The sequence below is a fragment of the Conger conger genome, chromosome 8 (genome assembly GCF_963514075.1).
Source record: "Conger conger chromosome 8, fConCon1.1, whole genome shotgun sequence".
NCBI lineage: Eukaryota > Metazoa > Chordata > Actinopteri > Anguilliformes > Congridae > Conger > Conger conger.
In genome coordinates this window covers 56,524,685-56,541,919 of record NC_083767.1, presented here as the reverse complement: position 1 = coordinate 56,541,919, position 17,235 = coordinate 56,524,685, and the positions used below count along the sequence as shown (strand labels likewise).

General features: G+C 43.8%; 1 protein-coding gene across 1 annotated transcript; it reads left to right on the top strand.

Moving 5' to 3' along the window:
- The first annotated feature begins 11,632 nt into the window (after positions 1-11,632).
- LOC133135296 (protein NipSnap homolog 3A-like) lies at positions 11,633-17,098 on the top strand. Its single transcript, XM_061252191.1, has 6 exons — positions 11,633-11,791; positions 12,742-12,949; positions 13,988-14,146; positions 14,789-14,938; positions 15,555-15,641; positions 16,279-17,098. Exons 1-6 carry the CDS (start codon positions 11,714-11,716, stop codon positions 16,353-16,355), a joined length of 759 nt encoding a protein of 252 aa, XP_061108175.1. The 5' UTR covers positions 11,633-11,713; the 3' UTR covers positions 16,356-17,098.
- Positions 17,099-17,235: the final 137 nt, after the last annotated feature.

Genomic DNA, 17,235 nt, shown 5'->3' with positions numbered 1-17,235 from the left:
GGAACAGGGTTGGGACCACTTCTCTGAATGCAATTTGTGCTTTTGTTTAAGACAATTAATATAATTTCTGTTTTATATGATATAGCCATACATCCACCACTATTTTTTACTTATTGGTCTTCTGCTGCTGTAGCCTATCCACTTAGATGTTTAAAGTGTTGTGTGTTCAGAGATGCTCTTCTGCAAACCACTGTGTGGTTCTTACTGTCACCTTCCTGTCAGCTTTGACCAGTCTGGCCATTCTCCACTGACCTCTTTCATTAACAATGCATTTTTGGCTGCAGAACTGCTGCTCACTGGATGTTTTTTGTTTATTGCACCTTTCTCTGCTCTAGAGACTGTTGTGCATGGAAATCCAAAGCGATCAGCAGTTTCTTAGATACTCAAACCACCCTGTCTGGCACCAACAATCATTCCATGTTCAAAGTCACTTAGATCACATTTCTTCCCCATTCTGACATTTGGTCTGAAAACATCTGAATCTCTTGCCCATGTCTGCATGCTTGTATGCATTTAGTTGCTGCCACATGATTGGCTGATAAAATGTTGGCATTAACAAGCTGGTGTACATGTCTACCTAATAAAGTGCTCACTGAGTGTATGTCAATTAGAAAGCAAAAAGACAAAATCTCAGACCTGTTATTTTCTCATATTCTGTGTCATCTGAATCTAATTCATTCAATTTTAGCAGATGTAAAGTAATGAAATAGTAATTATTCCAACCTGATGAGATTCCCAAGTTAATGAAGAGGTTCATACAGAATATGAGGTGGGCATCTCAATAGGATATAAACACTCTCCTTTTATGTATGTATTATTTTTGACACATTTAAACCAAGCAGGATATAGATCAATGAGATATGGTTTTCAGATATTTTAATTTTTAAAAGTGAAGAAAATACTTTAAAAAACATTTTGGTTCACCTGAGCCCCATTTTTCTATAATAAACAATTAGCAAAATGTCATTTCTTCTCCATTCTCATGTTTTGCCTGAACAAAAACTCAACATATTTACCTCTTGACCATGTCTGGATGCTTTTATATTTGCACTCGATTGGCTCATTAGGTATGTGCATCAACGATTTGGTGTACAGGTCTACCTAATAAAGTGATCACTGAATGTATATTACAGTAATATAGAACAGATATGATACATTAATGTTAATAAGTCAAAGTTACACACACACACACACACACACACACACACACACACACACACACACACTTCTGTTTGTTTTTAAAGAGCCATTTAAGTTTATTCATTATTAAGTAGCCTAATGCATGTTGGAGCTCACATAAATACAGACGTTCTGTTACTAAAACTAAAATGTAATTTTATGAATAGGGTATTGGCTTCAAGTCAGAATTGGGAGGGGACATAATCGCATGGACCCTCTGGGGACGGGAGAGGAACCATTTTGTCGGTGACTTTGGAACAGACCATGAAGCAGAAAGACTACACTACCCAGAGTCTGAATTCCCCCTAATAACTATTTTACCTCAAGATAAATGAACATTGATTGAAGAATCCAATGTCTTACAGAGGCAAAACAGATATATACCATCTTGTTTTCTCCCATCACTCCTTTTTTATTGGTCACACTAAATTACATTGTTAAAATGGACAGTGTTGGCCAATTTCAAAATATTTAAAAAGAACAAACAAGTGAAGCACATGGAATCAGCCTTTGATCATGCAGAATGTCTGACTTGGAAAATTAGCAGTCTTGACGTGCCTATAGAGCACTGCTCCAGTGCACATTAATGTAGCACTAGTGTGTAAGAGGTATCACTTTCTTATTATGAAGGGGTGTTTAATTGTGCATGGTGAATGGGTCACTTGTCTCAACAGGCAATGGATTTTGTTAAAACACACACACACACATACACAAAGAAGACCACAAGGCAGAAATGTGAATTTAATGGAGTCTTTTGCAACGATAGTAAAAAGCAATGTTGTGTAGTGATGGAATTGAGTGTTCCCTGCATCTATTTGAGTGTAGACCTTAAAACTAAAGTGTTACCCTCCAAGAAATTCAAGTTGGCAAGTGCAAGCTCAATGGTGCGAACTGGAGCTGACAGGTCGTGGTCGTTCTCTTTAATTGAAGCGCATGCATCCTGTAATGAACCTATTTTCAGTGCGTTGCCTAGCTACGGAATCTGTGACAGTGAGAGCAGAAGGTGTGAGTTTCAGGGCCATGGTCAAATGAAGGACAAATAAATGACACACCGCCCATGTGCAGATAACTGCAGACAGGACCATGTGATTAGGACAATAACGAGAGTCAAAACAGCAATGGGCATCCCATTAATGCTGCCAGGTATCTCTTAATTTCATACGCAATCCAATGAAATATCCAATGTCACTACTTCGTGAGGCCTTTACTGGCAGGAGCATTGCATTTTCATTTCCACACCACTGAGATTGTATCGGAAAGTGCAGTTTAATTTTGGCATCATAGTTACGTAACCTATTCCTGAATAATGAACAATTAATAGCAAACATAAGATAGAGGGGTGTGTTTATTTATACTATATTTTTAGAAACGTACAGTACATTTTCCTTGCCTGTACAAACCTGTCAACCATAAATGATTTGCCATGCTATAATTTCATTATGGCCATCCACTTAATTAATTTTTATTTGACAATCAATTTTTAGGTGCATTTTTAAAAATAATTCAGTTCCCTCTAGCATGTTCAGTACTCATTGGACACGGTAGTTATTTTACATAGATAAGACCAATTAAGTGTGAATAGTACTCAGATATAATTACAATAACACACAAATACAATATCTAAACTAATTGTATATCTAGAATCCATGTAGAATGAAGGATTCAGAAGTGTTCCAAACATGTATTCCAGACCTGCTTAAAATCACAGTACAAATTCAGTTCTACAAATTATTGGATCATTTATCTTCCATTTTAAAACAGTTTGTGTATTACAAAAAGGTGTATAAAATGGCATGCTAATGTACGTTTAACTTATTCCAACCTATCTATACCATTTTAGCTATGCTGATAGAACAAGTTGAAACAACTTCTGTAATCCACTTTATTAATCCCTTTTTAAAAATGTAAAACCCCCAAATCCTCCCTGAGTGGATTTTTGCTGGAACCAAAGAGATTATGTGCCATAAGCTTCTCTTCATAGCTTTCATTTGATACCCAGGTACTGCTGTTTTCCTTTCTCAATGCAGTTCCTTTTTCTGCATCCATGTCATTTTTGCCCTCCTGTTCTCAAGGTCAAAAATTACCTACCTATCTTTGAGTTTAACAGCAGTGAAAATCCCTTCATTTTATTTTTTCAGCACAAAATTGAATGGCTTTTCCTGGAGTGACCTTACTATTCCAAAATCTCAAACATTGCCCCTTTTAGATTTTTATAAAAGCAGTACACCGTCAGGGTAAGGGAGTCTTTTTAAACCCTACAGTAATGACACCAACGCCACACATCTATTACATTCATTCATTCATTCATCATCCTAACCCACTTATCCTGAACAGGGTCGCAGGGGGCTGGAGCCTATCCCAGCATACATTGGGTGAAAGGCAGGAATACACCCTGGACAGGTCGCCAGTCCATCGCAGGGCACACACACCATTCACTCACACACACATACCTATGGGCAATTTAGACTCTCCAATCAGCCTAACCTGCATGTCTTTGGACTGTGGGAGGAAACTGGAGTACCCGGAGGAAACCCATGCGAAGACGGGGAGAACATGCAAACTCCGCACAGAGAGGCCCTGGCCGACGGGGATTCGAACCCAGGACCTCCTTGCTGTAAGGCGGCAGTGCTACCCACTGCACCATCTGTGGCGCCATACATCTATTACAGCAACAAAAAAAATAAAAATAAAAAATTAATAAATAGAAAATTAATAAATTAATTAATTTAAAAAAAAGGGTTTTTTATTATTCAAATAAATAAATAAATAAAATAAAATACACCAATGTACTGATAACTGACAGGTTGTTTCTACATTCCACAAAAATATTGATTTCAATTAGGGCTTAACTCAATGAAGAGGCTTTATCAAGTAAGGGTGGGTCATTTTTCACCCACGGTGTGTGTCCACAGACAATACAGGAGGGTTAAAAGTGTGGTGGCCTCCCCCACCTCCCTCATCCCTCACAGCTGATGACTATGTCTCCTTCTTTTCAACCCTCTCCCCCTCCTGACCCTCCTACCTTCCCCAACTCCCCATCCTCATTTGCTCCCCTCTCTGACTCTGACACTTTGAAACACCTTGCATCCCACCGCCCAACCACCTGTCCTCTTGACCCCTCTCTCCTTCTGCAATCCATTTCTAATGTCATCCTCCCTTATTTCTCTCCTCCCTAATGCACACTTCCCATTCTTCTGGCACAATGCCCTCTACACTTCAGAGGGCCAGAGTCACTCCACTTCCCAAAAAACTTGCTCCGAACAACTACCGGCCGGTCTCCCTTCTTCCTTTCCTATCTAAAACTCTGTAACTGTCTGTTCTCAACTGTCAACTTATCTCCTCCAGAACAATCTTCACGATCCCAAGCAGTCAGGCTGCAAGAGTGGCCACTCCACTGAGTCCGCCCTACTCGCTGTCACTGAGGCATTCCACTCTGCTAGAGCCAAATCCCTCTTCCTCGACCTGTCGGCCGCCTTCGATACAGTCAACAGGATCTGCACTTGGTTGACTTCCTACCTCACAGATCATTCTTACCAGGTGACTTGGAGGGGCTCAGTCTCTGACCCATGCCCCCTATGGACTGGTGTCCCACAGGGCTCAGTTTTTGGTCCTCTCCTCTTCTTTCTGTGCACCATGTCTCTTGGATCTGTTATCTCTTCTTATGGCTTTTCTTACTACTCTTATGCCAATGACACCCAACTCTTTCATTCCTTGCTTCCTGATACTCAGGTCACCATGCAGATCTCTGTCTGCTTGCCTGACATCTCTGTGTGGATGACTGCCCACCACCTGAAGATTAACCTTGGCAAGACTGAGAATCTCTACATCCCTGCTAAGTCCTCTTCGACAATTGATCTCTCACCGATTGCGAGGACTTTTTAGTATCCTCTTTCCATACAGCCAAGAATCTTGGGGTGACCCTTGATCACCATCTCACCCTTGCTCCACACATATCCTCCACTGCCAGAACCTGCAGGTTCTTCCTCCATAACATACGCTATATCTGTCATCTCCTGATGGAGAAAGCCTCCTAGTGGGCGTGTGTCATCTCCCGTCTGGATTACTGCAACTCCCTCCTGGCCGGTCTCCCAGCTTGTGCCAGCACAAGCCCCTCCAGCTGGTCCAGAATGCTGCAGCCCGCCTGACCACCAGTCAGTCCAGGTTGGCTCATGTCACCCCACTTTGCATTGCCCTCCACTGACTTATAATTGCCACACACATCCGCTTCAAAACGCTAGTATTGGCATTCCAGACTGCCAAGAGGACTTCCCCACTGTACATTGAGACTTGAATTGCTCCCTACACCCCAGCAAGACCACTCCGATCTGCCAGCTCTGGTCACCTTGTGGTCCCCTAATTATGAGCACCAGGTGGTCGAGCTACATGTTCACGCCTGTTACCTGTTCAGGTTCCTCAGTGGTGGAATGACCTACCTACCACTGTCAGAATGGCAGAATCCCTCCCCATTTTTTGATGCGGTGGTAAACACACCTTTTCAGACTGTACTTTAGGCCTCCCTCCTGATTTACTCACCCCAATATATCTCTTGTATACCCTATATAACAATTTTCTTTGGTTAAAACTGCTCTACATGCATGTCTTGCTATTTATGGATTTGATGCTTTTCACTTGGATTAAAGGTGTTATTAAAATGTTAAATGTCAATGTAAATATAACATTAACATCAACCTTTAATTCATTCTTTTTGCTATATGTCCAATCTGACTTTTCTTCTTCTCCACAATCCATAAAAGAGTTGCCTATACTATTGCCCCTCTAAAAATGTCCTACTGTACACTGTTTAAATACAACTGTAAAATGTCATGAGGCGGCACGGATGGTGCAGTGGGTAGCACTGCCGCCTCACAGCAAGGAGGTCCTGGGTTCGAATCCCGGTCGGCCGGGGCCTCTCTGTGCGGAGTTCGCATGTTCTCCCCGTGTCTGCGTGGGTTTCCTCCGGGTACTCCGGTTTCCTCCCACAGTCCAAAGACATGCACGTTAGACTGATTGGAGAGTCTAAATTGCCCGTAGGTATGAGTGTGTGAGTATGTGAGTGAATGGTGTGTGTGCCCTGCGATGGACTGGCGACCTGTCCAGGGTGTATTCCTGCCTTTCGCCCAATGTATGCTGGGATAGGCTCCAGCCCCCCTGCGACCCTGATCAGGATAAGCGGGTTCAGATAATGGATGGATGGATGGATGTAAAATGTCATTGGAAAACATAACTGTTTGGATACTAATATCCTGATGAAAGCCCTGTGGCACTTCATTTCCCATAACACCATGCTCATGCGTGATCCACCTCATCGTTCTACCCTGTACTCTATGCTGTGGCCAATTCTACTTTGAGTTTCAGAATGACAATTAATTACTTCTGTGGCATTTTGCTGAATGCAATTTTGAAAGGTTTTAAGAAATATTGCATACATTTTATATCAATTGGGATCAAAGGGCATGGTCATGACTATGAGATGTCCTTTGCCTGTATAGATAAAGAACAGGGACACTGAAGCTGGGTTTGGTTACCTTGTACCACCAGCAGGGTGCGCTACCTCCAAATTCATGTTTAATGTATTTCAATCCTGTATAACAATGTTCTGTTCGGTGATATAATACCAATAATTGCCAGTAGAGGGCCATACCTAAATAAGCAGCGGTATTGTAGGGGCCCTGCATAGTACTACTGTTGTAAAATGTTGCACATTTTCAGTTAAATATTTAATTGACGGTCTCTAGCAACATATCCAGGTTTTCAGGACTAGTTTTCATCTGGGAAAATCTTTAATCTAAATTCATATGGCACAAAATAATTTTAAAAATTGTGCTTATGGGTCAAAGTGTTCTGCATTTCATTTATAAACATAAATACAAAACATTGTACATTGCAGTCATCAAACAAGATGCTTTCTTAAAATATGTGTTCACTACTGGGAAGTATGCCTACACTGCGCGGGTACAGACCTGGTTACATTTACATTTACATTTTACATTTTAGTCATTTGGCAGACGCTTTTAATCCAAAGCGACTTACAAGTGCATAGGTTCTACCATAAGTCAGAGCATCACATCCAGAAACTAGCAAAATACACAGGAAATGCTGTTCTAAACATAGTTGCCATCAGAAGTTTTTTTTTAATTTTATTTTATTTTTATTTTTTTTGGGGGGGGGGGGGTTAGACAAGGATAGGGATATCAGAAAGGAGGGGCAGGGGAAGTCAGGGGGGAGGACTAAGGTAGAGTTTGAAAAGGTGGGTTTTGAGTCTGCGTCGAAATAGGGGGAGGGATTCTGCTGTCCTGACAGTGGTAGGCAGGTCATTCCACCACTGAGGAACCAGAACGGAAAACAGGCGTGAACGTGCAGCTCGACCGCCAGGTGCACGTAGAGAGGGAACCTTAAGGCGACCAGAGCTGGCAGACCGGAGTGGTCTAGCTGGGGAGTAGGGAGTGATCAGGGATTGTATGTAAGGTGGGGCAGTCCCCTTAGCAGCCTGAAATGCCAACACTAGGGCCTTGAAACGGATGCGTGCGGCAATGGGAAGCCAGTGGAGGCCAATGAGAAGCGGGGTGACATGAGCCGACCTGGGCTGATTGGTGATCAGGCGGGCTGCAGCATTCTGGACCAGCTGGAGGGGCTTGATGGCACACGCTGGGAGACCGGCTAGGAGGGAGTTGCAGTAATCCAGGCGGGAAATGACGAGCGCCTGCACTAGGAGCTGGGTGGCTTTCTCAGTCAGGAGATGACGGATACGGCGTATATTATGCAGAAAGAACCTGCAGGTTCTGGCAGTGGAGGATACTTGTGGAGCCAGGGTGAGGCAGTTATCAAGAGTCACCCCAAGATTCTTTGCCGTACGGGAGGAGGAAACTACAAAGTCCTCAACAGTCAATGAGAGGTCGATTGACAGAGAGGACTTAGCAGAGATGTAGAGAAGCTCAGTTTTGGCAAGGTTGAGCTTCAGGTGATGGGAAGTCATCCACGCAGAGATATCAGCCAAGCAGGCAGAGATCCGTGTGGTGATTTGGGTGTCGGGGGGGAAGGAAATGAAGAGTTGGGTGTCATCAGCGTAGGAGTGATAAGAAAAGCCGTGGGAAGAGATAACAGAACCAAGAGACATGGTGTATAGCGAGAAGAGGAGAGGCCCAAGAATCGAGCCCTGCGGGACTCCAGTTTGTAGGGGTTGAGGGTCGGAGACTGCGCCCCTCCAAGTCACCTTGTAGGAGCGACCAGAGAGGTAGGAGGAAAACCAAGCGAGTGCAGAACCTGTGACACCCATCCCAGACAGCGATGAGAGCAGAATCTCATGGTTGACTGTATCGAAGGCGGCTGATAGGTCGAGGAAGATGAGGACAGAGGAGAGGGATTTTGCTTTAGCAGAGTGGAGTGCCTCAGTGACCGCGAGCAGGGCGGTTTCAGTGGAGTGGCCACTCTTGAAGCCAGACTGGTTGGGGTCATGGAGATTGTTGTGGAGAAGATAAGTGGACAGTTGGGAGCAGACCGCCCGTTCCAGGGTTTTAGCGAGAAAGGGAAGAAGAGAGACAGGCCGGTAGTTGTTCAGGGCAGAGGGGTCAAGAATAGGTTTTTTGAGGAGGGGAGTGACTCTGGCCCTCTTCAGGGAAGAGGGCATGGTGCCGGAAGAGAGGGAGGTGTTGATTAGAGAGGAGAGAAAAGGGAGAATGTCCTCAGATATAGATTGTAGGAGGGGAGAGGGGATGGGGTCAAGAGGACAGGTGGTTGGGCGGTGGGAAGTAAGGAGTTTCAGTGTGTCGGCGTCAGAGAGGGGAGAAAAGGAGGTTAGGGAGTTGGGGAGGGTAGGAGGGTCAGCAGGGGTGGAGGGTTGGGAGAAGGAATTGCGAATAGCATCGACCTTCTTTTCAAAGAAGGAGACGAAGTCATCAGGTGTGAGTGATGAGGGGGGTGGGGGGGGAGGGGGGGCCAGAAGAGAGGAGAAAGTTGAAAACAGTTTGCGGGGATTAGAGGCGGCCACGTTAATTTTCGAGTGAAAGAAGGAAGATTTAGCTAGAGAGACAGAGGAATGGAAAGATGATAAGAGGGCATGGAAGGAAGCCATATCACTGGGGAGACAGGACCTTTTCCATTTTCTCTCCGCCGCCCGCAGTTCGGTTCGGACAGCTCGTAGAGCATCAGAAAGCCAAGGACTGGGGGGGGAGGCCCGAGCTAGTTTGGTGGTGAGGGGACACAGAGAGTCAAAGGAAGATGAGAGGGAGGACATGAGAGTTGTAGCCACATCATCGGGAGACAGTCGAGAGAAAGACTCCGCAGATGGTAGGGAGGAGAGGATTGTAGATGAGAGGGTGGAGGAAGACAGGTGGCGTAGGTTCCGTCGACAGGTGACAGTGGATGGTGGGAGAGATGGATGGGTGTTAGAGGAGAGTGGAAGAGAGAAAGAGATGAAGGAGTGGTCAGATATATGGAGTGGTGTTACAGAGAGGTTGGTTGTTGTGCAGCTCCTTGTGAAGATGAGGTCAAGAAGGTTGCCTGCTTTGTGGGTGGGAGGGGAAAGAGTGAGGGTAAGGTCAAAAGAAGAGAGGAGGGAGAGAAAGGTAGACTGGGTGGACTCTGAGTTGAGGTTGAAGTCACCCAGGAGGATCAGGGGGGTGTCATTGACAGGTGAGGAGTTGAGGAGGATGTCCATCTCATCCAAAAAGTTTCCCAGAGGACCCGGGGGGTCTCCCAGTGAACAAAGAGCCAAGAGTACCTCTATTGCAGGTCACACTTGGTTCCCAGGCCAGTAGTTGAATAGCCCTGCTGTACATAAACTATTTAGAAACATGATAATACTAAGAATGACCAATAACAACAACAACAAAAAAGTACATTAGAACATTACTGTACTTTCAGGGTACATTCGAGAAATGTGTTCCTTAAAGGACCAAAATGTTCATCCACTGTGCCTTTATTTCTGAGAGGGTATGTGGATAAGTGATTGTGGAGTAGGCATCATCCAAGCAAAGCTGTTTTCTGTAGACAGCTTTTTCTGAGTTCTCGGTTGAATTAAAAATGCATTTCATCAAATACAGTCTTGAGTTACTAAAAGACTTTTGTTCCCATGGTTAAACAAAAACATCTTTTCTCCAGTTAATCTGAGGCCTAGTTGCATTTAATTCTGACACGTGCAAGATTAAGAGGCTTGCGTGTTCAACGATTGATGTGTTCTTGTTTAGTAGTCTCTGTTTCCATCTGCTGGTTAGCTATGGGTACTGCATGGTGAAAACATTGCCTACCTGGCTGAATTCTGTGTAGGGTCTATTTAATTTGCCTCACAGCAAGGAGGTCCTGGGTTCGAATCCCGGTCGGCCGGGGCCTCTCTGTGTGGAGTTTGCATGTTCTCCCCGTGTTTCGTCGGTTTCCTCCGGGTACTCCGGTTTCCTCCCACAGTCCAAAGACATGCAGGTTAGGGTGATTGGAGAGTCTAAATTGCCCATAGGTATGATTGTGGGAGTGAATGGTGTGTGTGCCCTGCGATGGACTGGCGACCCGTCCAGGGTGTATTCCTGCCTTTTGCCCAATGTATGCTGGGATAGACTCCAGCCCCCCTGCGACCCTGTTCAGGATAAGCGGGTTCAGATAATGGATGGATGGATGGATGGTCTATTTAATTTGGCATAAAGTACCCAATATGGTTAATAGTGTGATATTGTGAGTATTCCTCAAAATTTATTATATGTTCTTTATATTACACAGTATTTTTTATATTGTATCTGCCTTGAAGGGGCCTCTTGTGGATTCAGCTTGCACAACAGCACTTTATCACATCTCTTCATTACTGATGTTCTCCACTTCTGAAAGATGCTGTGGATAACAGCGTCTACAAATTGACTGCAGTGCATATCTCGTATCATGTGAATGAGATAGCTGTATTCTGGCAGTACCCTGGTGTTCCCTTTATAGCATTCTGAATGACTGCCAATATTATTTATAGGCAAAAGTTGCTTTTGCCCTTTCGGAACACTGTTTTTAGAAAGGACTTAGAGATGAAGGCATGAATGCTCAGGGTATTAAATACATTAAGGTCAGAGGTTGGTGTGCTATGAACAGATATGGCCCTAATTGTCCACCTCTGTATAGGATTTTAATTATTGAAATCTATTTTTATTTTTTTAAATCATGCACGCACACATGCTGTACCATCAATTATAATCCATAAAAATGATTAGTGGAGTTATAGATTTGATGTGATCACGAGTTTCTTCCTTTTCCAGCTGTAGCCCTACTGCAGTTGGTTAAATGATTAACTGTGCCATCATTAAAAGCTGAATTACATAGTAGCGTAATGCTTAAGTCAAAGTTGTCATTTTCGTTATACTGTCACACGAACAAACAAACACATTAACTGACAGATAGTAGACCGATAGAACTAACAGTACAGTAGCGAGGTGCATTACCTAACACTGTGAAGCCAAAGGGGATGGAGTCAGTCACGTAGCACTGAACTTGATCTCCTTCTCTCGGCTTCCGTATTCGGAACATGCTGCACGGAAACATTCTGTGAGGGATTTGGTACGCTTTGACGAGGATGTTAAACCTACGTAATATGATTAGGGGGGTTTGCAGTCTTCCTAAACATGTAAAATGTATGCCAAATTTAAACCAGGTAAGTTATGATTTTATTGATTGACGTTTCACAAAGTGTCCATTCTCCAGCGATTGAGGAAGTTTAGGTATACATTCGATACACATTTCATAAGAATTTCATATTTCATAACAATCTTATTGTTTGTAGTGGAGAAACTACCCTCTATTTAACTTTTAACAACTAGCTAGCTGTGTGGCGTCATCTAACGTTGGCTGAAATAACCTACCCGATTATAGCAAACCAGAAATTAAGCCATTGTCAGAGAGCATATGCCAGAAAGTAGCCTAGTTTTAGGCAACTTTATAGCCGATGCTATCATTTATTTGGAACACTGATCATAATATTGCACAAAAAAGGTGATATAAATCAGTTGATATGTTGATTCATAAATGCGTAGGAATGAATACGCGAATTTGCAATTGGAATATCCCGTAATGTTTTTCCTGTAGGCCTATTTAAACTTGTTGCTATCTGCATTCTGCGTTATTATTTTACTGAAATAATCTGATCTAGGCTTGAATTCAGTAGAAGGCTCGTTGCTTTAACCTTTTGCACATTATTGTGAGTTTTAAATAGATTGTTCTACTATTTTGGTGGATCTATCCTGGGGCATTTGCGAAGTCTTGTAGAACTGAGGTGACAGCTACGTAACTGTATTAACCTTGGGAGAGCTTCCCACTTGGTCAGGTAATACATAGAACACTACTGTTTCCATTTTAGGGCTGCTTCATTACTAAGCTGTGAGTGCATATATGCACCGTGTGGCTAGGCTCGGTGGTGTGTTAGGGTTAGGGTTAGGGTTAGTGAGGTACAGCTACTCGAGAAAGAAACTTATTAGGTTTGATTTCGAAGGAAAACTAACTTGTGAAAACGCCCTCAATTCCACGGAGTGTGTGTGTGTGTGTGTGTGTGTGTAGCTTCTTTATGACGCCGGTAGGTGGCAGCCTTTGCTCTTTTTTTGTCCTCAGCTTCGGGCGTTTGTTTACAAAGGACCCCAGCAACAGCATGAGACTTTCTACGAGTTTCGCACTTACTCCATCAAGCCAGAGAATAACGCCGACTTCCTCAAACTGACAGAAGAGAAGATTCACCTTCGCATGGCTCTTGCAGGGCTCGTGGGCTACTGGAGCGTGAATTGTGGAGCCCTCAACCAAGTACTACAAATCTGGAAGTATGGTGAGGAAGCAGAGTGGAGAGTTCAACTGACGCACACTGCTCAAGCCATCCTGACGTCTTGGTCTCGTGTCTTTAGTTCTTAAAAATTTAAAATTGCTTGAACATCTCACCGACTATCCCCCTTATAAAGTGCAATGACCCCATGTTTTTAACGAGAATCATGTGGTACTTACTGGAATTGTACAGGAAAATTACTGTTTATTTCCTGACACATCCTGTTTGACGCAACACGCTGGCCTTTGTCAAATATGATACACATTTTAAAAAAAAGATAAAGCTACTGCTTTTGTTTTATACCTCTGACCTTATGTGAGGCCTTAAGGTGCTTTTAATAGATAACATGTTCATTCTGATGATCGGGTCAAATAAAAAATAAACAGCTGACAAACTGATCAGTTACATAAGCCTTTAAATCACACTCCGGTTACATATGGCTTAACAAGTGACAGAGGGCTGTGACTGGTTGTCCTGGTAATGCTTCATTGATGTCATTAGCGCGGAGGATATTTGTTTACTTAAATATTTGTATTAGAATTCCTGAGAACCGCAGTGGCCTACAGCGACTGTGCATATCGTCAGTGTTTGACCTTGGCACCATTGTTTAAAACGGTAGTGGCCAGACTATGTGTAGGGCCGGATCAGAATAAGTTAATAATAGCTTTATTTGTATCGCATATTTTGTTCAAAATGTACTTCGCAGACATAAGCGTAAAAGGAACTTACAGAAGAAAGCTAGAAATGAATGAAATAATAATAATACAATTTATATTATTAAAGGGAATACCTAAATTGGATTGGATACAGCAAATAAGGTCCTGATGAATGAAGGGCTAAAGTGAAACGGATTAAGAATATTTTAGGTGTTGTGGAGGATAAGGTGATGATACTTGTGTATTTGCATAATGTACAGCTCACTTTGTGTTGTGTGGAAGGGATGTTATGTATTATTTATCCTGTTTTAGTGGTTTTATGTGGAATTTACGATTAAAAATTAAATGTTGTCTTCCCCCTCTCCGCCTGTGACCCTCGGCCCCCCAGACAGCTACGCCCAGAGATCAGAGGCACGGGAAGCCCTGGCTCAGAACCCCGAATGGATGGAGGGGTACATCTCCAAGGCCATACCCATGCTGGCATCCCAGGAAAATGAGGTCGCCTACCTGGTGCCCTGGTGCAGTATCGCCAAGCCACCCAAGAAAGGTGGGCTGCAGCGAATTACTCCCTCTCCTCAGGTCACACTGTTCTGTCAGACTGACTCATACTCACACAGCACTGCTGAACTGCCCCAGAAACAACGTTCTGCCTCATACTTCCTGTTCAGCTTTATTTACTGTGATTATGTGGCAATACTTGATTTTATTGCACGGATCCACTTAATACACAACTTTAAACTTGTCTTGTTGGGTTTTGACCCCCCCCCCCCCCAAAAAAGTAGAACTATCACTTTTCACAGCAAATTATATGGGTAGTCTTGCTCAGGCATGTAAGAGAGAAAGTATTTCTTTTGTTGAGGCAGAATTCCTTCTTGCTGAGGTGGAACTGCATTCAGAAGCGCCTTTCGTTTTTATGAACAAATCCACCGCCCTCCTCCCCCTCAAAATTTTGTAGTGCTCAGTCATTCTCGGACCTAACCCACATTTACCAGCAGTGTCTTGCACAGTCATTATCACATTCAAGATTCTGCATTACAAGGACGTGCTTCATGACTGTCCAACAGCTACGTTTTGTGCCTTTTTCAAGAACAAATAGTACTTCCTTGTCCAGTTCCTCGCTGGCTGTTGTACAGACTCACTGTTGCCCTTCCTCCCGGCACACGTGCTCATGGGGACATGTCTTGCCCAGGTGTGTATGAGCTGGCAACGTTCCAGATGAAGCCTGGCGGGCCCGCGGTGTGGGGCTCTGCCTTCCAGGTGTCTGTCAACGTTCACGCCAGCTCAGGCTACTCTCACCTGGTGGGGGTCTTCCACAGCGAGTTCGGACAGCTCAACCAAGGTGAGCGCAGCTTTAGCGGTGTTTCCTTCCACAACCCCCCCCCCCCCCAACCCTCCCTATCCACCCACCAGTCCGCCATCACAATATCTCCACCCCCCCAAACGCCATGAACCCCCCCCCTCCCCCCCCGAGGAGCAGATAGCACCTTGGCATGCAACTTTCCTGTGAGAAAACAGTGTGTTGTTTTCATTGACGTAGGGACAACGCAAGATCTGTTTTTCTCGCAGAGAGATTTCCTCTGCACACAGGTCAATAGCTTATGGTCAATAGCAGGATTCAGCTGCCGCCCCAGGGGCCAAATCTTAGTGCTTTATCTTCCTCGGACCTTTCTGCAGTGTCAGCATGTCTCCCGCTCGTGACAGAATAATGAGTAAAGGCTATGTGTGTTTTAAGGTGCCATCCATGTTTTTTTTTCATTTTTAGTTTTTTTAATTTTTCTTTTACAAACCTTACATGGAAAATGAAACTGCAAATGTGACATCGAAATTAAGATTAGCTGAACATTTTAGTATAGGTCAGGCCCAGTGATCATCCTGGCATTGGTGTCTGGTGAAATCAGGTATAATATGATACTCTTGGGATTTGTTTGTCTTCTCACGGTGACCGAATGGCCCAGTTCACGTGCTGTGGTGGTTTGAGGACCCGGATTTGCGGGCGGCGATTCGACACAAGGCTCACGGGGATGCCAGAGTGGTGGCAGCAGGTAAACCGGGCTGTTTTCTCCTCTTCACCGTCCCTCCACACTGATACACCATACAGGCAGCAGCATGTCCTGACATTTCACTATGTGTCTACTTCGAGTGTCACGGAATGGTGTCCTTACAACACAACAAAGTATCTCACCAGTAAAGTCCCGTTCATGGATAATGTGATGCATATTACCCATGTATGTACAGTTGATACATGTAGCTGGGTGTGAAATGGGTGAAACTATTAATCTACGATAGTCATCATCCACCTTCTTTCCTGTATAGCATGTAGTCAATGGCCTGCATATATGTGTTCGGTCTCTGAATAGTTTGTTATTCATTTCTAAATGTCTTTTATTTAACCAGGATTGTCCTCTGAGAAGTTCCCATTCATATACTCTCATACAAACTGATTTATAATAAAGTGGTTCAAATAATTATCCTCACTGCGGTCAAGGAAGTGGGGTATTTCACAGGATTCAAATGTACTTGTACAGTAGCCTAGGCTAGTGCTCTGGGCTGACTGTGATGGTCCCTACCCTTCTCCTCTCTCCACAGTGAGAGAGAGAGTGTGAAGTATCTGGACTATCACAGTAGCCTAGGCTAGCCCTCTGCGCTTCTGTGATGGTCCCTACCCTCCTCTCTCCACAGTGAGAGAGAGTGTGAAGTATCTGGACTCCCAGAGGAGCAAGCTCCTGCTGCCCACTTCCTTCTCCCCACTGCAATGAGCGTCCGGCCTGGGGAGTGGCAGCTACAGTCAGCTCTGAGCACCTCAGGCACTGATCCAGCTCCATGTGTTCTGGGTTTTTTGCACTTGTTTTCCATACGGAGAATGTGGTTTGCCACTGAGTTATTAGCTTGACCACGTCAAGTAAATCAAAGGTAATGTAACCCTTGAAGTCTTAAGACTCTAAAAATTGAAGTGTGATCATAGTCTGTTATGCGATATGGATCAAACGGTAATAAAATACACTCCTGCGATGTTCAGTCGTTATCTAGTGACACTTAAGGTAAAGTCTGAAGCATCCACCTTAGTTTAAAGATTCACAGACTGTGAAACAGAGTAACAGAGTTTATCTGACTCAATTAACACAGAATGCAATCAATTTGGCCACTGTGTAGAGCAAAGTTCACTGACTCATACACACTACAGTGGACCTCATGAACCACGTGTGCTCTAGACAAACTAACACACAACTACAAGCTTGACATGAAGTGAACCCAGTTGTCTCTGTGCTCATCATTACGCTACCACATCTTGCAAGGTCAGTAAACCATTAGAATTATTTAAACAATCAGGTCTGGTAGGTACCTTCATAAGGAAATGGTTTTGTGCTAAAAAAAAAAAAAAGAGAAAAAAAAAAAAAAGGTGGCCACATTTGACATTATACAGTTGTGCACGTGGCTGTTTGTCTTGCGTTATTCAAATGAACATTTCTGAAAATAAAACCTGCTTGGTGTATTGGGTACATCCATGTATGTTGTGTGAGTTTGTTTTGAAGGTGTTCTCCTGGCTGTCTGGATGTGGCTTCATGCCCAGAGCTTCTGAGAAGTCTCATCTTAGATCATTTTCTTGGTATATTGACAACAAGAATTGTTGTTGCTGGT